The 22,911-nt window shown below is 46.9% G+C and overlaps 1 protein-coding gene across 1 annotated transcript in view; it reads left to right on the top strand.

The window, feature by feature from the left end:
- TENM4 (teneurin transmembrane protein 4) overlaps positions 1-22,911 on the top strand; it is a 742,958-nt gene that overhangs the window by 606,044 nt on the left and 114,003 nt on the right. Inside the window, exon 19 of the mRNA XM_027083511.1 lies at positions 11,959-12,144. Coding sequence (XP_026939312.1) covers positions 11,959-12,144 — 186 coding nt within the window. The remainder of the gene's footprint in view (positions 1-11,958; positions 12,145-22,911) is intronic.

Raw genomic sequence — 22,911 nt, 5'->3', positions numbered from 1 at the left:
TCTTCCCCGGGATGGAGACTTGTGAGCCAGATTGTGAGAGGGGACTGAGGTGGGGTTCCTGGGGGCAGAGGAGGGGAGGGCCGTCCAAGCAGAGGGAACAGCATGTGCAGAAGTACAGAGCGGTCCTCCTTCAGTCTGACTGGAGAGTAGGAGCTGAGGAAGTGAGGCCAGGAAGGCAGGCAGGGTCCCAGTCATGGAGTCCACTCAATGTCTTGCTGAAAATCTCAAATTAAAAAATCTGTCAACGCGCATTGAAGATTTCCCTTTCAGACTCCACGTCAGGGCTCTTTCTTTAACTCTCTCAGTGCATCATGGCTTAGGTCCTACCTCAGCTTAGCGAGACCTTCTAAAATTCAAACTCAGATCCTTTGAGCTTCCAGTTTCTTCTCTATTACTCTCCTCCCCTACCAAAAAGAAAAGCAAATCACAAAGCATAATTAATAACAAGAATGACCAGATAGATATGGAACAGAAAACCTCTGTTACCGAATGAAGTCACAATTGATAGCAAAATAAGCCCATTAAAAAAAAAAAAAAAAAAAAAACCTGAAAGTAACAACAGGGTTAAAAAAAATTAAAGCTCTAAACATAGCAGTTGCATTAGCCCTAAATTTTGAAAATGGTAATTCAATTTTATTTACGAGGCAAAATATAATTATGTTTAGATTTGAGGGAACAGAATTTAATTCTTACTAATGACAGAAAGACTGAGTGAGATGCTGTAATGCCAGAGAAATTGTCTTCTGTTCATGGATGGGAGAGAAAATTAGATTCAGCGTTGAGCATTCTCCCCTGTTACAAGTCTCATTTGTGTAGCGGGAATTGTTCACTCTCTGAGAAACATTTGCTTCTCGGCCCAGAAAGCACAGCACCGACATCCAATTAAACATCAAAAGGAAACGATCAGACTGGGCTATTTCTGTGTAGGTATGTTCTGGGAGGGGAAACTCTAGGTTAGAATTTCACCCAAGGAATCGTGTCCGTTGAGACTTGACATTTCCTGTGCCCTTTCCCAACAGCCAGTGACAGCCTAAAATCAAAGTTCAGAATAATAAACATCCAAGAGACTGACAAGGAAGCAGAGAAAGAAGTGGGTGTGTTAGAAGGAGGCAGAGAAGAGCCCACCAGTTGCCTGGGAAGTACTGTGGCGGTTCAGACACAATGAGACGGTCACTTCCTAACATTTAATCAAAGCCTGGGAAATTGGGCCCAAACAGGCGTGCTCCTAAATACTGCCAGAGTCAGAGGTTGATAAACCAGAAGCTGGCAGCTTTGTAATTTAGTAGAATTCCCGCCGACAGCCCTGGAACATTTTCTGTCACAACTGGAGCTCTTCAGTATGCAAATCTAAGCCCTTCTGAAATTGGGCTTCAGAATTAGGTTTCTGTTTGGGTGCCCAAGCTGATATCTTGTGCAAAATCTCTGGCTGTCTTCCTGAATCAAACGGCTGGTATGGTAACTTTGTAATTTTAAAATAATAACTATCCTTTGAATGGAAATTTTATTTACATTTTACAGAACTCCTCCATGTATGTGCTTCATGATTTATTCAAACAACAAATATATAAGCCTCTGAAATTGCAGACGGTGTTATTCTCAGGAAACCAGGGTTCAGGGAACTTGAGTGCCTTTCCCAAAGGCACTCTGGGAAAGAAAGGATTCAAATCCAGCCTTCTCTGGGTTCAGAACCCATGCTTATCCCCTGCGTAATCCTGCCATGGGCTATTACCAAGGTTTACGCAGATACTGACCGTGGATCAGGTATCAGGTTTACAAGGTACCACTCCACTTGGTGACACTGCCAGGAACCATGTAAATTGGATCATGACCACAGTGGACCTGGCAGTACTACAGGGGTTCAGGAGAAGAGCAGTTGCTTTCAGCCGGGGTGATCAAGGTGGCTTCTTGGAGGAAGTGGGATTTAAGGTGGGTGATGGAGGTTGGATTTGAATTGTCAGAGGTGGAAGAAAGAGGCAAGCACCTTGCAGCAGCCCATTGTGGAAGTCAAAGATTTGCAACAAGTACATAGATGAGACAGATCCTGGCATTTTCTAGGAAAGAACCACAGTTTGGAGTAGCTTAGCTTAGGATATCTGTGGCAGTAATGAGAGGGAGAAGAGGTGAAGGAAGTTAGCAGGCATCAGATCATGAATGGCCTTGGAAGAGTTTAGGTTTTATCTGTCAGTGGAAGGCACTGAAGAGTTTCAGGCAGAGCTGTGACGTGGTCAGGTTTGGTTTTAGAAAGCTTATTCTAATATTGGCATGCAGTTTGAGGTGCCTGGGAGACTTCTAGGAGGAGGTGTCCATGGTGGAGGTGGAGAGGTGGACCTTCACAAAAGGGTGTCAGGGCTGGAGGTCTGAACATCAGCTATCTCTTCAGTATACCCAGTTGGGCCCTTTCAGTGGGGTAGTGGTTCAGCCCTGGCCACAAATACACGTCCCAGTTACCTTCTTTGGCTTCTCTGCTCACCAGTCCTTTCCCGGCTTGTAATCATTCTGCAAAGTCAGAGCGTACTTGTAGGCCTCCGCCATGCTAGCTTCGAACTCCTTTAATCAGGAAGCCAGATACCCTCCAATTAAGGTGAATAGAGGTGACCTACTTCTTCCTGTGATAGGTGCTTCCTAAAGCTTGAAATTCTAGTCCTGGGGGAATAGATTGGAGACTGCTCTGCACCAACGTACTGGAGTCCATTTTCCTGCTTGGTTTGAACGCTTTCTGAGCTCCTTGAGTGAGGTGAAAGGCCATGTGGTTTCCAAGGCTCATTAGCTTTCTGCCATCTAGATCTGGGGGACCGAAGCACGGCTTGGAGCCGCGCTGACTCTCAGGTGATAGGGATGGAAGTTGAGAAGCACAGGAGAGTGACTTGGGTTTGGCCTCAATGTCAAAAGAAGATTAATTACTGTAAGGAAGTCAGATGCTCCTTTCCTATACCTTCCTCCCTTCTGACTTCTTCCTGTAACCTGCACTGAGACTAAAAAGCCATCTGCCCAATTTTGTGGGAGAGGGAGGGAGAGAGATTGGGTGCTATATTCGAGCCAAATTGTTCAAAATGCAGGGATATCTGGCCTGTGGAAGAGAGAGTTAAATTGTAATTGGCCTACTGTGTGCCAGGCATGGTGGCCAGCTTTGTGCTCATTTATACAACTAGGTAGACTTGAGTTCCTTGAGGATGGGAATAACTTAATACCATTTCTGAATCCCCAGCTTCTAAGGGTATCTGGCATATAGTAGGTCCTCAATATATTTTTAAATCAATTTTAGGATTCATTACCGCCGTTTTATAAATGACCAAGATAAGGCTCAGATATGTGCAATGTTTGTTTCCCAGAGCCGGGAAGTAGCAAAGAAGGCTTTTATACCCAGCTTGCCCAAATCCAGGCCTCTGCCCTGTGCAAAATCATAGTACCTTGAGTAGTTACTGGAGTGCCCTGCCTCAGACCACTGGAATCTGGCAGTACACGGATGCAGTCCAAAGATACATTTTCTGTGTGAGACTCACTACAGAGTACAGAGACTAATCTGATGATGGCAGGGTTCTGGAGGCAACACAGGTAGACTAACAACCCTGATAAAGGTTTGCATAAAGTGCTTTGGGAAGGCAGGAGATGAAGCCCCTTCCAGTGTGGGCTCTGGAAGGAGGCTTCAGGGAGGAGGTGGCATTGGAGCCAGACTTCAACATGTGAAGACTGGGGGAAAGGAGCATGTAGACCATGAAAGCAGCCTATGCAGAGGCACAGAGGAGGGGGCCGAAGAGTGGTGAGGCCTCCCCGCCTTTAGCCGTTTATCTAGCTGGCCCCTTACATGACTATTTCCTAAGGCAGCCATCAAGTTCTTACTCAGGTACTAATATGCACATGACTGTGTGGCCAAGGACAAGGCGCTTCCTCTCTTTGGCCCGTGTTGTCCTGTCTACAGGATGGTTAGAGAATCTCTAAGATACCTTCTCATGCTCTGACCAAGAAAACTGCTCCTCTGCGTTTTCCTCCTCTTTTTGTCTCTTAACCCCTAAACACCTGAAGGTGAGCCCCTGGCCACATCCAGGCCACTTCCTGCCCCGCATCAGCTCTCTCCTGACTCACTCTCCTTCTCCTTCATTTCCCCCTGTTCCCTCAGTCCTTTACTTCCAGCTGTCTCCCTTCCTCACTCTCGGCTCCCTGTTTCTGTGCCTTTCTTCCACATCCACCTTGCAAAACCCAGGATCACTCCAGCCACTCACCATCTCTGATCTTACAGCCAGGCTTCTGAGTGCTTTAAGTCAAATCATGTCACGCTCACGATCTTTAGCCCCTCCTGGGTCGTTCGAGCTGCAGTTCTTCTGGTACTTTGTGAGTTCTTACACTCAGTCCCCAGGGGGCTCTTTCAGATGTCCACATCTATCCATTAGCATCCTCCTCAGCAGAGATTCCTACCTCACTGAGAATGTGGAGGCCGTGGTTTACGTGTTCTCCCATTATCCTGGTCTGTCCCTTACACGGGTCTTTGCCGCTTACCTCTCCCCAGGGCATGAGGGGCCCAGGAAGCCTGTCCTTCTGATTATGCTCCAGATCCAGTCCTCTCCGGCTGTTGAGAGGAACCTCAGTTGTTCACATCCTCCCCTTGCTCTCCACAGTATCTTCAAACCCTCCCTTCCCCTGGCCCTTTCTAGCACATAAACGTAAAATAGTTGCCATGTAGTGAGTCTTTGCTCTGTAAAAGATGTACATGACATTAGGCACGTTACATGATGTTCTTTTAAGCCTCACATGAACCTGAGGTGTTGGTGTCTCTATCCTTTTTTGCAGAAGAGAAAGCTGAGGCACAGAAAGATGAATTAAGTAGCCCAAGTCAAACAGATGGATGGATGGATGGCTGGCTGGCTGGCTGGCTGGATGGATGGATGGATGGATGGATGGATGGATGGATGGATAGATGGGCAGTTAGATGGCCTGTTGACTTAATAGCTGATTGGATGATTAGATGATTGGGTTGATGGACAGATGGATGAGCTGATGGACAGGCAGATGGATGGATGGAGGTTGAAAAGACAGATAAACAGACAAACAAAAGGAAAAGTACTTAACATGATAAACATTGAGTCAGGGTGAAATCAGACTCTGATTTCAGAGATTCTCTAGTCTAGCTGGGGTGAGGATCTAATACATAATTAATAAGGAAATATGTCAGATTACAGCTGAGGTTTTGCCTAAACCTGATCCCACAGTTCACAGACCAAAAAGCTGTGTTAATCATAGTCGCCTTTCATTCTAGCTAAGTACCTTTGAGTAAGTCACTTAGTCTCTCCAAGCAGTTTCCTCAGTGATGGGAAGGGAGTGAAAATAAAATTGCAGGGATGTTGTGAGGATTTAATGAGGTAATATTTGTGTGCCACCAATAGTGGTTCTACAGTTTCTCCTTATTTTTGCCTCAAATGCTGTTTAGTGTAGCTTGGACCTAAAGTGTCCAAGGATTTCATGAGAAATTCCCCCAAGGAATTTTCAGGGACCAGGATTCCAGAGAAATCCCCCAAACTGGGCACTAACTCAGATGAGCTAGCGATGCAACAGAAAATCCTAGTGGAAATCATTTAAAATTATTTAACCCTTACTAAAATTTCTTAAGGTCACTTCTAAGAACCTCAGGTCCTAAGCAGAATAGAACAGTTTTCCCTATTATCCCTTTTAGTGCTAAATACAGACTTATTAAAGGGCTTCCCAGGAGGTCATACGGGGCCAAGGCTCTGCTTTCACATCCCTGAATTTCAAAGACAGCCTCACCTGTGTCTGTTCCTTACTCAGCAGGAAAGCACACAGATCCTTGCGTGGGGTCCCCTCTGTCCCCGACTTGTGTCAATTTTGAGCATCTTTCCAAGTCAAAGAAATTTTATGGGAAAATTATATATAAGTATTTCCCTTTAGGGGAGAGGCACAGCTTCCCTTACCAGCTGTTGTAATGAACAGGATTGTAAAGTAAGTCCAGACAAATTAAAACGTAGCTGTGATAGGTCCCAGGCTTCATCCAGGTTCATACGGGGATTAACATTTAATGAGAGGAGACTGCAGCAGCTTCTTTCCTCGTGTATACACTTCGGAGCACAATTAACCAATAGCCAAACCATATCTTTTTCCCACCCTTTTCGTCACATGTCCACCTGCTTCCACATCACAGAAAGGGGACAGGTATGACACGGGCATTGGTGCGAAGGAAGATGTGTGTGACGGTGTAAGAACTGAGACACTTTAAGGTTACAAGCTATCCGTCGGAGATTGGAGAAGATAAGTTTCTAAGAAGGTTAAGCACAAAGAAGGCTGAGCCTCTGTGTGAATATATTTAACCAAATAAATTTTGTACAATATGGCGCTGGGATAGAGTTGAGCCAACTGACATAACACCTCTTCCATGAGATTTTTCAAAAATTCATCTGTTCTTTCAACAAATATTTGTTGAAAGCTCATTCTCTGCCAGACCTGGTGCCTGCTGCTGGGAACCAAGATGAGTAAAGCGAGAGCCTGCCATCAGGTGGGCTTCCAGTCTAGAGAGAAGACAGACGTGGATACCAGTGAGGCAGGGCAGAGGTGGGGTGGGGAAGGGGAGGTGCCGGGGGGTGCGGCTTTCCCCAGGAGAAGAGCCAGGGTGTTCTTGGGCCTGACCTGGTTGCTCTCCAAGGCCCTGTATAGTTCAGCCAGGAACTTTGCAGACTTGGAATGACAGTTTAGGACAGTTGGGGATTTTCACCCGCTTTTAAGAGGAAGCCGAAGCTATGCACACAGGTGGCTTCTACCTGGGTTTTAATGGTTTTAATGGTTTTAATGGTCTTGGCTGATGGTGCCATGCTAGGTAACCAGAGAAAGAGTTTCATACCCAAATTTTGAGGCTCTGCTGCTAGAAAACATCTTGCTCTTCAGGGAGACGATTCCCTTCTCGGTGACTCGGGGCTGCACTGATACAGGATGCCGTAGGTCTCCATCAATCAGTTAATGTACAGAACACAACATACATAACACAGATTACATAGAGCCATTCACATTTACCCTTTCCTTCAGTTACCACCACTCACTCACCCTGTAGAGGACCATTATTACTCTCCCTGTTTTGGAGATGAAGAAGTATGGTCCAGAGAGATTAAGTAATTCTCCCAAGGGCTCCGCACGGACTCAAGGAGACTGGAGAGTCGGAATCTGAATCCATGTCTACTGTGTGGATTGTCTACTCTATGGTACGTCAAAGGGTTCCTCCCAGGCCCCTACCGTCCAGCATGTAGTCAGACAGTGCCGATGTTGATCACATGACCGTCGCCTAGCCTTTATCAAATGCTTGCTTGTATCAGGTGTGTTGTATAAGTCAGAATTCACATCTGATCTGACTTCAGTCTGATAACACTTGCCACTACACCCCATTTCCTTTCTTATAAGAATATGTGTGTGCACAGTTTATCATATCCTGACTATGTGCCAGGCTCCATACTAGAAGCTTCACTTCTATTCATCTTAGCGCATTTAATTCAATTAGGTTATGTCCGTCTGCCATGCTAGAATGTCACTCCTTGAGGTCAGGAAAGAGCCGTGTCTGTCATACTCACCATTGGATCCCCCAGTGCCCGCTCACCATTGGATTTGCACCCAGTGAACGCTCAAGAAATTAAGCAAATGAGAGTGATTCCTCCACCAACTCTCTGCAGTAGTCAGTGTCATCCCCAGTTTACAACTGAGCAAACTTGAGACTTAGGAGCTGTGACCCAAATTTCACAAAGTACCATTTACATTACATAAAGGGCACAGGAGCTGTCAAAGCACGTTCTTTAGCATCATCCTATTTGGTTTTCGCCAGCCACTCTGGGAAGTTATATCTGCTTCAGTGTAAAAGCAGAATCAGAGAAGCAAAAATAAAGCAGTTCCTTTTATTTCAAGGACAAAAAAAAAAAATTGAGGTACATAAAAAAATAGCAATGGGGCCTACAACGTGAGACCCAATGAAGCAGAATCTCGGATTCCTGCTCCCGTCATGAGGCAGTGGGTCTCCTGCACTTGGGCGGAGAGCCCATCTGCAGAAAAGAAGCTCAACACTGCCAGGTTGTGTTACCATCAGTTAGCACCACATAAACATCAAGGTCACCCTGTTCAGGCCCCTTCCATTAAAATGTGCAAGAGCTCACAACCCAGCTTGTAAAGGACTGATGGGGGGTGCTCAGCCACCAGGCAGCCTTAGCTTCGCGCCAAGGCAGCGTGTCTAGTGTAAACTGGCGGGGAGATGGAGAGTTTGGAGGGACGGCCCCGCAGTCTCCAGAGGAGAAAAGTGAGCTCGGGTGTCTGGGAAACTGTGTAAAGAATCTCATTGCATCTCACACATAGGCAGGGTCTGACTTGAACGTAACAAGGGATAAACAACAGGGCCGGAAGCGAGGGGAGATCTGCTGGAAGATCCAGGAGGTTCCCTCAAAGGAGAGCCTGCCTCTGTCTATTCTGTGACTCAGTTTCCATCTCTGTAAAATGAGCCTGCCTCTGTCTAGCCTGTGACTCAGTTTCCATATCTGTAAAATGCTTATCTTGCAGCCTTGCCCTGAGGATTGTCAAAATGAGGAGAAAGCACCAGATGAACACACGACCTTGTAGAATTCCCCTATGCTCTCTGGGTCTCAGTAGCCTCACCTCTAAGAAGGATAATAGCCAGGTGTTCGCACAGCATTGTTGTGATACTTAAATGAGAAATTGGATGTGAAGGGTGCTTTGTAAACTGTAAAACCTGATATAAGTGTTAAGTTATTAAGCCAGAAATGGCTTTTCCATACATTACCTCATCTGATCTAACGCCAACGTGTAAGATTGGTAAAGTGGGAATTACTAGCCTCATTTTACTGAAACGGAAATCGAGATTCAATGAATTGCATAACTTGCACCTTGAAGATTACCCAGCCAATAAGTGACAAAGCCTAGATACCAAATCTGTCTGATCCTAAGATTCACGGTTCTTTTTTCATTGCACGTAAGCAGAAAGGTGCCGAAGTGAGTAACAGCTGTAGATTACTCAGCTGATCTTAGCAATCAGTTTGGGCTTTGTCTGGGCAATGATCTCCTGTGGGGCAGAGACTGTGTCTTATTGACCTCTGTATTCCTAGCACCCGGCGCAGTTTCTGGCGCATAGCAGGCAGGCATGGACTATTACTGGAAGAATAAAGGAATCGGTATGAGCTGTATATCAGGGCTGTGTACCCTCTGAAGGGGGTGCTGTCATCATTCCTAGTTTACGGAGGAAGAAAATGAAGCTCAGAGCAGTTGAGGAGGCTGTCTAAGGTCCCACAACTGGCAGAACCAAGATTTGGAGTCACACCTGATTCCAAGTCTTACGCTCTTTCACACACACTGCCTCAAAGTTAACTAGGAAAGGAATGAACTACCCAGTAGCGAGGACCTGAAGTGAGGCCGTCAAATGCTGGGGAAGCCCTGCCTCTTCTGCTCTCAAGCCCGTGACCTTCAAGTGCCCCGCAGCCCAAAACACCAAGACTGTGAACTCCAAGTGCCCCGAGGAAGGCTGCCCCACAGCCTGTCCCTCTCCAGGCTCACAGCTCGGTGAACAGAAGGGTTATTGGAAGTTTACTTTCACACCATAAACTGCCGCCTGGAAAATGTGCTGAGTAAACCCCCCAGAATGCTAAGCTGATCTTTCCTCCAGGCTCTCAGGTGAAAGTCCCAGCAAGCCCTGAGTTCAGGCCCTGCCTCCAGAGTCACCTGGGTCGATGCCCTTGCAGCGCTGTGCAGAAGGGATAGAAATTTCAGACTTAGGACGTAGGGAGACCCAGGGACCCGAGATTGTCATTCTTCATCTTGAGAAAAATCCAGGACATTGTCCATGTAAGCAAGAAGGGAAGGAAACTTGAAGAACATCTTGAGAAAACCCCCTTCCTGGAGGACTGCTGGGTGTCCCGACACTTCGCTCCACAGCTCCACGCTCGCCTGGGAAGTTTTCACAAGGGCAACCCACCAGAGATATGCAGACAGATAGACCTGGACTGACTCTCAGCCAGGCTGAGCAGGGTGTACCTGAATTGTTTTAAATTCTTAGGCACCTGTAGCCCCAGGTACACATGGATTTATTCATTATCCAGCAAACCTTAATTAAGGGTCTGTTCTGTGCCAAGATCTGTGCTGGGTACCAGGCCTAGAGGTGATCAGAATTCATCCAGCCTCAGGTTGTCCTGAGTCTGACAATGAGACACGCAGAAATGGAGAAGCAGTCTACCATGTCACATGGAAAGGCACGGAGCAAGAGAACAACCGCTGAGTGAATCGTGGGAGACTTCTCAGAGGAGGAGGGACACTCCAGCCGAGCCTTAGGGCTAGATCATGCTGTGTGACGTGGAGGATGTTTATATCATAGACTCCCACAGTCTTAGATGTCATCACGTCCCCCCTGCAGTTGATGAGGAAACCAACACCCAGAGAGGGCAAGTGACTTTCCCAAGGTCACACAGCAGATCCATGGCTGAGCAGACACAGACCTCACAAACCTGGTCTTTGGACACGTAGTCTAAAGCTCACTGTCCTGAGAAATCTTTCTTGAGTTAGTGATCTTGCCATGCCTTTTCTATTGTCCACTTCACTGAATGCTCAGCACAGCCCTGATGGGTAGAAGAGGTGCTGTGAGGCAGCATCACCAGTGAAGTCAAAGAACCTGCCCAGGGTCACACAGCTTCTGCTCCTGAGCCTGGCATAGAACCCAGGTCCCCTGGCTCCAGGTCAGGGCTCTTTGCACACATTTTACAGCAGCCTTTCTCTCCCCTGGGGAGCTGAGAAACCCAGTGTGGTACTGCACGCATTAACTCCCTTTCCAGCTACTTTGCTTGGCAAGATGTCAGGCATAGGAGCACACCATAAATGGGAACTATTACTGTTTTCTGTTTTGCTTATTTTTTAATTCTTGAACATTTTAGCTGTTGCCTTGTAGATTAATATGGAAGTTCTGAGCCTCTGAGATCTAATTTTATTTTCTTTTTCAAAAGTAGTTGGACTGTTAGTAGCTTCCAAGCCAGGAATGTAGCTTGGAAGGGGTAATGTGCAAATGCAATTCGACATGGGTGCCAGTCAGTTTAATTTGAAAGAAATTAAAGGTGTTGGGATCTTCATTTGAAGAATGTTGGGCCACGAGGCACAGAATCGCGTCAGGGGCTCCATCACAGCGCTGGCAGAGAGCATCAAGGGCCCCAGTTGTTCAACTGGTTGCCTAAAAAGGGGTTGTGTTTCAAAGCTCTCACAACCCCTGCCTGAGTAACCGTGAAGTTGTCGCTGGCCCTGGGCCCAAGGGGCTTGTGGATCAGGTCGCGTGTGTCTTTTGCACCATCTCACAGACGGGCCTTTGTGAAGGGCTGGGCAACTCCAGTCTGCCTGTGAAGCACCTCCACCCCCAGTCCAGCTGTTTGCTTTGGAAAAGCCACTGAGATGGTGCTCAGAGTTGAGGTGATGAAGCAGTGAGCAAGGGAACTGAACATAAACCCAGCAGGGCACCAGAGAACCCCCCTGGGATGCGGGGGTCCAGCCTCCCCTTTCCTCCCATCTCAGAGTCAAAGCTGGAATGAAGTGCAAGCCCGGGACCCGTCATGCACCCCAGCCAGACCCACAGGTACTTCGCCTGGCTCAGCCTCACTTCGTTTTCACACATAACTGGTTTTTAATTAAATTTGACGTCTCCTCGCATCTGTTCAGAAGGGTGGTCCCCTTTGGAAGTGGTAAGCACAGAAGCGGGGACAGGCTGGCCACAGAGAAAAGTGAACAGAGCAGAGCCCTACAGTCCATCCTATTTTGGCGAGGAAAGGGGCTCGGGACAGGCCTCTGGCTGGAGAACTGTTCTTGTCCGAGGGTCCTTGTTCTTGTCCCGAGCCTCCTGAGCCTCTGGAATCCCGACTGCTCACAGAGCGTGTGACCCTTGTTCCCCAGAACGACTGGCTCAATACTTGTCTTTTCTCTCTCCCCCTTCTCCCTCCCCCCACCCAGAGATCTGTGCGGCCGAGTGTGGTGGCCACGGCGTCTGCGTGGGGGGCACCTGCCGCTGCGAGGACGGCTGGATGGGGGCGGCCTGCGACCAGCGCGCCTGCCACCCGCGCTGCGCCGAGCATGGGACCTGCCGGGACGGCAAGTGCGAGTGCAGCCCGGGCTGGAACGGCGAGCACTGCACCATCGGTATGAGGGCCGGGCCTCCGCACCTTCTCCAGGGCTGCGCGGTGCCGTTGTCTGTCGGGCACTTCGGGGCCCCTGTCGCATGTGGGAACTGGGCCAAAAGTCCTTTCATCTGACGACATTATGGTTGGCTTTTCCTAGACATCAGTTGGACTCAAACTCACAATAGGACATTTTTAACCTTTTCCCTCCCACCCTGCATCTCCCAGATCTCAGCTAGCTGGTCAGCGTGCCTTGGGTTTAGCCCTTCCCGGGCCAAAAGCAGTATAACTTTGTGTTAGGAGCTGGGGTTCAGGCATGAGGCAGATGACTCTACCTCAGCAGCTGTGAGCAAGTCCCAAGGCCTCTCGGAGCCTCAGTTTCCTCACCTGTGAAATGGGGATAATAATGCACGTACAGGCTGGCACATTGTACAGTACTCCATAAACATAGCCATTAAATCAAGTTTATGGTCTGGTTGGGAGGTCTTGGGCTTAGCGCTGAACACCCCCAGTAGCCTCCTAGGCTGGAGCTCCCGAAGAGGCCTGGGATCCTGGGGAAAGCTTCCCGCAGGCCCCAGGCCACATCTGCATCCCGTTAGGCCTGGGATCTGCCCCCTCCCCTGTCCTCGGCTTCCGTCCCGTCTGCATTTGTCTCCTTTCCCCTCTCCTGGTGGCTCCTTGGCACCAGCCCCTGCTGAAGCAGCACTGTTGGCAGCTTTCAAAACAAGCTGATCACTCTGTTCCCTTCTTTCTGCCTTTCCTGCTGGTTTTGTTGATTTTAAACACAGCCAGACGTTTGCTTGGTTTATTATCCTGGAATGAACACTCACCAAAAGGTCTTTATTGAATCAACTGGTCTGTGTGTGTGTGTTTTAACTTCTTCCCCTTCCATTTTTTTTTCAAGGAAGGGTCTGTGATCAAATGGCAAGCACATGGCTCTAGGAGACAGGATTCCGGGTGCCTCTCCAGCTCTGACAGTCACCTCGTGATTACAGAAACTGGGAGGCAAGCCCCAAAGATTACGAGGGACAAAGGAATTTTGAGCAAATGGGGCTACCTCTCATTTCATATTGTTTTAGGCCTCATTCCTTTTGTTTTGCAGCCTGAAATTAGCTTTTATTCATCATCCCTGCCTCCACACCATCGCCCTTTTTATCAATGGCAGTGGAATACCTTATACTTACTAATATTAATAATAATGGGCTCTGATTTTTGAGTATTTACAGTGTGGCGAGCACTGTGCTAAGGGCTTTGACTGCGTTCTTTCCCACTCCCATCCATCACCCTGTGGAGGCACACGTATTTCCCCCCTTCTTTTCAAGGACCTGAGGCCCAAGGTCACTTAACTGTTAAGAAGTAGGACTGGACGTTGAGGCTTGGTTTTCTGAGCCTTGGGGAGGAGCTCCTCGCCAGCTGCTTGCTCTGCGGTCCTTGCAGGACAAAGCCCAGGTTTTCTGCAGAGGCCTCTGGCTCTCATCCTTCCCAGAGGCTGGGCCTTCTTATTCCAGTTGGTCTCAGAGTCCCACAGCTAGCTGGCCAGCCACACTCTTACCAGAGTCCAGAGCCGCTCCACAGCCGCCGGCAGCCCACCCTGCTTTTCCGTAGCAGAACGCGCCACGCTGTCTCACTGTGCGCCTCTGGGTGGCTTCTTTCCATCAGTGTCATCCTATCCCACGACCGCCCTGGACACCTCTTAAAGAAAAGCAGCCCTAGTCACCAGAGAGGCCCACCTGCTTCTTTCAACTCTGCCCCTTCCTTCACCTTCACTTTTCTGCATGACTAAGGACAAGCTGACCTTTTAGCCTCCCAGCCCAGAAGGGGACCCATCCCTATTAAAACCAAAATCAGAGCCCAGAGAGAATGCATTCTGTTTTCTATCACTTGCTTATAGAGTCCTCGGCTCACCTCACCAAGTTCCAAGCAGTTTATGGATGTCAGGCTTCTATAAGGTTAAAGCATCTCATCTGAGTCAAATGATGAGGGATTTACGGAAATCCTCCCTGCGTCCAGTCACAGATGATTCATGGCAGGGCTTGCGGGCAGGCTGGGTTCCAGCTGGTGTCTCGTAGATGTTCCTCAGCCTAGCTTGAAGAACATCTCTGTTGTGATGCCAAGGAGTCAGACCAGCCCGTCCCACCTCCCCTGCACACCCTGTTGTCACTCTTTAAGAGCAAATTCCTCCTTGGGATTGCAGATGCTTTTTCCCCTCCGGATAAGAAATACACCAAGGTAAATGTGCACGGTTCAAGAGGGAGGTTGACAGTCCTAAATACCAGAAAACTTTCACAGGACATTGAAGAAGTAAAGGACTAGTCATAGTGGCTCAGATGAAAGGACTTTGGCTCGGAATTCTGTTACCTTTCATTGTGTGGTGCGCGTTTCCTTTGACCCTGTCTAATCTCCCCGCATGGCAACTTGCCCTCTGTGCGTCTCTGCCCGTGGCCAGCTGCATCCCCGCTAGAAACCCGACACCCTAGTGCCGAAGGAACACTTCAGTAACCTTGCTGGATGGAAGGGAAGGAGTACGAGATACAAACGAGGGAAACAATGGCGGTGCCTTCTTTTTCCTTTTCAGAATAGATATGAGAAGGAGAAACCCCTCTTTAATCTTTGATGGTAGCAAGAAGCACTTCCTTACGTTCCAGGGAACTTCACTCCCTGCGAGGAACATTTAGGAAGAGCAAAAACTGCTGGTGTGAAAAGTTAGAAATTCAAAGTGTTAAATGTTCTCTTGTTGTCAGATTTCATCATTATTCAATGGGTCATCGCACAGCTAGCTCGTATTTTTCAGTGTGGTTCTGTCCCATACCAGAGAAGAGGCCAGGATCCACGATGCTGATTCAGAGACTCCACACAGTGGGATCCAAAGAGAGCAAGGCCTGTGCATTTGCACACTGCTGCCCTCCGTAAACGGGAAAGAATGACTTGGTTCCCTAACAGCTGGCATAAAAGAGTAAGACAAGTCTGGGCTCCTTTGGGTCAAGTCCCCAGCTTAAAAACCTTCTTACCCCAGTGACATTTCCCAGAGCAGATTATATAGTAGGAATTAAATATCTCCTTTTGGAGGCTTGGGTCCACCTTTTCTTTTATGGAAGCTCCCTGGTTTTTCTCAAAACAGATTGGCATCCTCTTTCATGACAATATTTTTGTCAAAAAGCAAGACTATTTCACATCTTAATTCCTTACGTTAGGAATGATCTGTCTCTTTGCAACTTCAAGAAAAGTCTTGGTGCCAGCACCGTGGGTAGACCACATGGTCTCTGGGGCTTCAGTTTCTCCCTCTGTGAATCACAGAGTGGGGTGGCTGGAGGAGGCCTGCAGGGGTGATGGAATTCCGGCCCCTCCTCCACTGCCCACAGACTGCACACCCATCACCTGCTCCTAAACATATCCCACAAATAAAACAGGATTTTTTCATTTTCACTCTTACTTACTTACTAGTGATACATCCACTTGTGTATATGGAACCAGTTTCCCTAGTCTAGAAGTTAAGGTCAGATGGATTGATTAGGATCCGTTTCGCAAGTATATGGTCAACACAGAGTCATCAAAAACGTATTTTTGGATGTCTTTTCCAGGAATTTTATGAGTCTCTTCAGTCTGGGGCTTGACCTCCAGTTTCTTTAGAGAAAGCTGAAAATCATAGCTAAATTTAAGGTGGTGTTTAATTTTTCCTATTTCTTTGAAAACACCAACATTTTGGATCACTTCTATGATAGTTATTTTGTTCACTTCACTGCCCCTTGTCTATGAGGTCCCAAAACACATGTGGGAAATGCTAGCTCCTGATTACATGTATAAAATTCCAACCTTGACCCCAAAGCTATGATTGTTCAAGATGCCAGATATGCAGAAGTATTTACTAGGTTCCAGGAGAACTGTCCAATCATATAAATCTTGATTCTCAAACAAATCCTCCTCTGGGAGTAAAGATCAAAATAATACTCTGATGATGCAATTACTAGAGCGAGCAAAGCCAGACTTCCCGATGCAGGGAAATTACAAAGAAAGGCCACACAGTCTTCTGGAGTTCTTTGTCCACTTTTGAACGGTAGCTGTTGAGTTTCTTTTTTGTAATCAGACAATCCTTAACCAAGAGCTCACAAGCATTCACAAGGTATCAGCGCCTGTGAGATAATCCTATGCTTCTCCCTCCTCAGAGGCATCATGACCCATGAGTTGTAGGACAAATGCTGACACGGAGAAAGAGAAAACGGACAGGGATCTACCCCATGTTATCAGAGCAAGAACTTGATTAGTTGATGGTCCTGGGAGCTTTCAACCCACACGTGGTAGGAGTGGGAAACTGGAGACCAGTGAGTGGGCTCCGTGAGCCCCTCTCGGGGTGGGTGCCGTTGGCCACTTATTCCTCATTGATCCTTCGTCAAAAGAGAGAAGAGCATGAATGTATCCAAGAACTTAACAAGAACATCTCTTTGATGATTTGTCATCCATCTGAAAGAAGTTCAGATGACTATAGCCACCCCAGTCATCACCTGCCATGATGATCTTTGTTTCACCTGACCTAACGGGTACCAGTGATACAGCTGTTAGAGTCAACGGAGCCTCCTGAAGAATAAGCTTCTTGCCATGTTCTTCACAACCTTTGATGGGGGCCCCTGAAGCTTCTTGGGATTCTCTTAAGAGAAATTTCTGGAAACTTCTATTGGTACAGGCAAGTGAAGGAAAGAAGCTTTCACATTGGAGGTCACAGAAATGCTAAAGAGATCTAAGACCTCACAGGCTACCCTCGTGCTAAGGCTCAGAGCTTGTCTTATAAATAGCTGTGTGCCTCCACTATCTCCACTTTGTTGCCCAGTGACAGGAACATAGAAGCGCGTGGTCCAAGAGGAAAATGACTCTGCTTCCACCGTCTTCATCCTGAAATCTGGAGGAGAAAGATGAAGGAATTTGGGGAAGCCCTGAATCCACCATCCATAATGCAAGCTTAGGGACTTGGCGTCATCTTTTCTTAAAGTTAGTGCTTTAAAATCACGATGAAATTTTACGTGACTTGAGTCAAGGGCATATGTGCCAAGCTTTTCAAACAGTGAAAGAAACAGCAGTGTGGACTTCTGCATATGCCTTTTATAAGTAAATGGCATTGGACTTCAAAGACTCAGTTACCACTTTCATTTTCAGTAGAGGCAAGGAAGCTCTCTTCCATTACCAGGAAGCTCTTGGTCTTGGTATTGACTGGCTGTTATCAGCTTTTTTCACAGCGTGGCCTGAGGTCACTGTGTGAGGAAGGAATCCCTGGATTTGTGGAATCCACTGTTGTCTCCTGAAACCCACAACATTGATTATGACCTGAGTGTGCCTCCGTCACTTCCACTGGCTGGTGTTCCTGCCTGTGGTCTGAGAAATTAGTAAGCATTTTTTAAAGGTACTAAAAACATATTTAATAGAGATCTTTATTGCTAAATAGTTCTTATAGCAATAGAAGAGAGAGAGAGGGAGCTCTCTGAGGTCAGCCCCTGGGTTTGGGGAGATTAGCCTATATAGTGGATATAATCTCTACTCATCACCAGAGCCATGATATCACCGTTAAGTTTGGAGACGTTTTTCTGGTCAGAGAATTCCCTCCAAGTGGATGCTGCGCAGTGGTATGGTCATTTGAATCCCAATGATGCCTGTCTCTTCCAGCCGAGTCATCCTTGCCAACCCTGTGAGAGAAATCTAGGCTCACTCCATCTCATCTGTAGCTGGGTTCAGTGTCATTACCAGAACCTATGATTATGACCCTCCACAAAATTCTGCAGATCTGAACGCTAAGAACACCAGCTGAGCCAGGAGATCTGTGTGTTGTGTCGTGGTTCTCCGATGGCGTATCCTGGGAGATGATGCCTAAGCAATTTTAGATCACTTTGCAAAATTAGATGATGATCTTGACTAAGACGCAGGTGACAGATGAACCAAGAATCGAGAAAGTCTTCGCCTTCACCAGAGATGTTTCCTAGGTGGTTTTTCATGTGGGCTGACCCTGTTTTTCACTGTCATTCCACAGCTTTGTTTGTTCAGTCCTGCTTAATACACCACTCCCCTTCACTTTCCCTTCTTACATCCTGTTAGCTCATGGACTGTGCAGCATCTGTAAGAATGAAGGGGAAGCGTGCAGACCCAGTGAAAACTCCTCTTCCCAGTTTTCCACTTGGCTCTGCAGCCTCTGGGAACATATTTCCTCTTGAAGCACAGACCACATGGGTGCCTGAACTAAGAACCTACCCTCTCATCCACCAGTCTTAGGAGGCAAATATATATTGATGAACAGCCACAGTGTCTGTCCTATCCAGAGGATTGAAAACATAAAATTTATATTTCTTTTATGGAGAATGTTCTTACAGTTTATAGAACCCTAGGGCTTCCAGATAAGGCCTCACCATTGCAGTTGAGCCCTCTCTTATGGACTTTTGATTCACGTGTGAAATCGAGCTAAGGGTGGGGACCAGCCTAGCTGAAAGCATCAGCCCTTCAGGAAATGGCCATCTCTCCAGCCTTTGTGGGAGCACATGTGGAGGAGGTATAGAGAAGGAGGTGCTAGGGAAGCTCCTCCAATGGCTGTGACCACAGCCCAATAGGGAAGGTGAAATGCTGTTACTGATTTATGCTGGGAATGAAGAGGTCTGCCCTGCCCCAAGCACAGAGCCAGGCACCCTTGTATATGCACAGTAGGTTTAGTTCAGAGCCACATTTGACACCCATCCTCACAAATGAGCAAAACCTTAGATTGCCAAATAATTCAGTGCTTGGATATAACCCCCCAATGATGATGTGTGATGATAACAATGATGTATGCGTTGGAAAACAAAGCATACATCATTCTACCTTTTAAGTTAATCAGCATTGAGAAGGAGTCAGGTTTTCTTTTCTTTCTCTTGTCTTTCACAGCCACATCCATTGACCTGCACCTCACATTCTGTGTAAGATGCAAAGGAGAGATGCATCTTCCTTAGAACACCACGCATTCTGCATTCACGTCTATGTGGGCACGTGGGTCCGTGGAAAATACAAGAATGGCAAACAGATAAGCTAGCAGTATATTTGACCAAAGGCTCAACCTACTTCCCTGGTGTATATCAGGAGTGACTCGCATTTTGCCTATTTCCGAATTCCAACCTCCTGCGGTCACCTCTGCCATGCAGGGTGCCCTCACTGTTGTCCCGCTGCATCTCCTGGAGGGAAGGTGGTTGCTGCTTTGGGTAGACAAAGGGGCAAGTTCTAGTTTTCCTTAAAGCTGATGGAGCAGGAGTGTAGCCACTTTTGCAGCTTCCCATCCTCCTTTTTCCGCTGTTCTCCTCATCCATATGTCTTCTTATTTATATGATCACATTTCCAAACGCCTGGATCACAGAGTGAGTTGACGTTCCTTTTGGCCCTTCCTGGAGAATGCGCTTGCTCTCCCTCCTTCTCTCTCGTGTTGTCCTGTCTTTGGTTTTATTTTCCCCACCCTGGCAGGTCTGTCCCAAACGTGGGGTGCAGCCCCCTTTGTCTCCTTGGCACCTGGCATGGTTATGTGACAGGCAGTATTGCACTTTTTCAATCCTACCTTAAATGTGCTGTCTTTTATTTCCCAAGCGCACTATCTGGATAGGGTAGTTAAAGGTATGGTGTTCTTCCTCTATTTTCCTGTTGTCTTTGTGTGTGTGCTTGTGTATGAGCATAACAGACAGAAGAAATGCGTATCTGGAAATGTATAGATACCCCGTAAGCAAGGTGTCTCGGTGCTGCCGCGTCCCAGGCTTTGTCACAGCAGACACTGCCCAGAGGGCGGGGTTTTGGTCACAAGATGGTTGATACACCTGGAGTGTCATTCTCCCCTGCCCCAGGTGCTCAGGCTGTTTCGTGACATTACCACTGTGCTGTTGTCCTTCTCTCCCCATACACAGATACACCCCCTCACCCTTTCTACCCCATCTCATGTCACCCTGCCCATGCTTTATGGCCCCTGGTCCATCAGAATGAAGATGCCGGGAACCAGGGTGGGTGGCCTGAGACCGGAAGAGACCCCAGAGCAAACTAAGAAATCCTAAGAACTCCATTCCCCCTAGTACTAGTACTGTGTGCTAGATACTGTGCCAGGCTCTGGAGAAATGGGGGAAAACAGACCCCTGACCTCAGGAAGTGAATGGTCTGTTTGTTTGGATTTTTTTTTTTCCTTTTCAGAGAAGGCCTGACTTTGGTAAGTTTTATTTTTGAAGAGTGTTCCCCACAGGCCAAGTAATTCCTTCTGTTTGAAACATTTACATTAAGTAGATGGTACCCAATTTTCCAAAGAGGCCTCATTGCTCTAGGAATAAGTCTCAGAACGATCAGATGTGTGTGCTCCAGAAAGGCCCCAAGCTTCCGGAGGAGAAATACCATGCCATCTTCAGCTTTTTATCCTCAAGCCCTCACACGGCACCAGGCACCACATATGTGCTCATTGGTTAAGGAAACACACTCTGAAGTCAGACTGCCTGAGTGTGAATCCAAACTCCAATACTCAATGAACTGGATGACCTTGGCCATGCTTCTTCACCTCTCTTCCCTTCAGAGTCTTTATAAAATGAGGAAAACAGGACGTGCCTGGTGGGATTGGCGTGAGGACTGATTAAAGTAATGAATGTAAAGTGCTTAGCACGTGGGCAGGAATGATGCTCAGTAAATGTTAGCTGTGCTGTTTTATCATCATCTTCTTAGCCTCACCGTTAACTTGGAGAAGGACTTCATTAACCACACCAATTTTTGAAATTGTAAAGAAAAAGGTTAAGTTGGCTTTTAATAAGAGATAGCAACTGCTGTTTAAAAAGTGATGGAAAGGATTTTAGGGAAACATCAATGACTAAATGCTTTTCAACTGGAACATCTTTGCCAAATACAGCAAAGGTGGTACTAGGGCCCATCCAATGGTGTTGAGAAGCACGCTGCCTTGCATTTCACGTACTGGCCTTCAACCAAGAATAACATTATTCCAGCAAGAAAGAGTAGCACCTCTGAGCCTCTTTAAAATAGGCATTTCACACATAATCATTATCAGAGGAATCCTCAGTATGGATTAAGTTTAATAGCTGGTGGATTTTTTTTCCTACTTTGTGAGGTTTTTCCATATCTATGAGTCTTAAGGGAGTCCTGTGAATTTTTTCAAGTGAATAGATATGCTCATTTGATTGGAGAAGGAAATTAAAGTTGAAGAAGCTGAGTGGCCCATTCTGGATCACACTCTTAGTAAGTGGCAGAACCCAAGATTTTGTGTTTCCTGGCCTAATCCGTATTTCCAGTATTCTTTCATCTGTCACGGTAAGTCACCGAGAATGTCCCATTAATTTCCAAAATTCTTCCTCCAAACTGTCTTCCAAACTGGCAAACTCACCAGGAAGTGACCCGTATTCTCTCAAACCACCCGTTCTGATCTTTAGTTCAGAAAATATATCACCAAACCTTGAGCTGGATTAGGTCAGTGAATCATAACTTGCTTTAAAAGACAAATGTTTCTTGCCAAAATCTAGATCTGGACCAAGCCCCATCTGGCTGGCTTTCTGGTATAATGGGTACTAGTAACTCCCCCCCAAAAAATAATTCAGAGACCGTTATAATGCAAACCCCAGACTTTTCAGAGTAGAGTATTTTGCAGTTCAGAGACAAACCAGCCTTTGTTCTTTGCTTTCCACTTGCATTGGAAGACACTGAGGAAACAACAGTCAGTCAGCAAGTATGTTGAACTCCTCCTAAGTGCCAGGAAATGTGGATGCCACACAACGGAAGTGGTCCCAGCCTAGCAGAGAAGACACTAAAACAAATAATTCCAACAAAGTATGATGACGATTGTGATAGAGAAAGTCCCACGGCCACTTAGCAAGAACAGCTCTCCCCAACTTAGGCAGGGCCTCATAGACCAAGACCGTGGGCCGTAACATAAGCATGGTATCCCGCTTTTAAAAGCAGGACGATGACTTGATGACATTTGTGATTTGGAAGGATCGATCTGGCCATATTGTGGAAAAGAGTTGAAAAGGAGCATTTGGGGGCAAAGAGACCAATTAGGAGACTGTTGCTATCATCTAGGAGGGAAAAAACAGTGACCTTGTCTAGGGAAGTGACGGTAGGGATGAAAAAGTACAAGAAAACCAGAAAGAGAAACAAACATAAATGGGACATTTGTTGTGTTAGGTGTGTTGCATAGCTGCTTTACCCCTTAAGTAAAAAATAAATACCTTCAAGGATTCTGAAAGTCTTCTAGCTTCAAGGGAGGCTTCTTCCTAGGCTTAAGCAGGAGGTTGAAGATAAAGCGGTCCCCTGTCATTTAAAGGGCATTGTTTCTTTTCAAAAGCTTATTAGCCCTTCTCTAAACCTTAACATTACATTATTTTGGCTCTGACAAATGCCTGGTGTGAGTCGTTCCAGAGGGTTGTTAATGTCACTTGGGCTCTCTGAATTACTGATGAATTTCAGGGTTGTGGAATTAGTGAGCTTTAGCAATGGGTAAAGATGGGCATATTGCTTTAAGAAAGTCAGCAAGTCCCCCAGAGGAGGCTTCCTCATACTGGCTCATGGGGGTGTGTTGATCCCAGGTGCAAATTCCTGCCTGAGAGCAAACCTCGTTCAAGCCACAGGTACTCCAGTTCTCTCTGAAACCCTGAAACTGGTAGGACAGTGCAGGCCCTCGGGATAGAACCTGGTCCATTTGAAGAAACTGTGGAGAGAGTGCTGTGATTTCACGTGTAGAGCTTACCCTCCCCAAGAACACGGGCTCCTCCTGGCAGTTTAAGAGCAGCACAGAATGTGTTGCACCAGGCACTGTGTGCTAAGAGGA

The sequence above is a fragment of the Aethalodelphis obliquidens genome, unplaced genomic scaffold (genome assembly GCF_003676395.1).
Source record: "Aethalodelphis obliquidens isolate GAN/ISIS:26980383/991018 unplaced genomic scaffold, ASM367639v1 scaffold50, whole genome shotgun sequence".
Taxonomy (NCBI): domain Eukaryota; kingdom Metazoa; phylum Chordata; class Mammalia; order Artiodactyla; family Delphinidae; genus Aethalodelphis; species Aethalodelphis obliquidens.
This window is presented reverse-complemented; position numbering and strand designations above follow the sequence as displayed.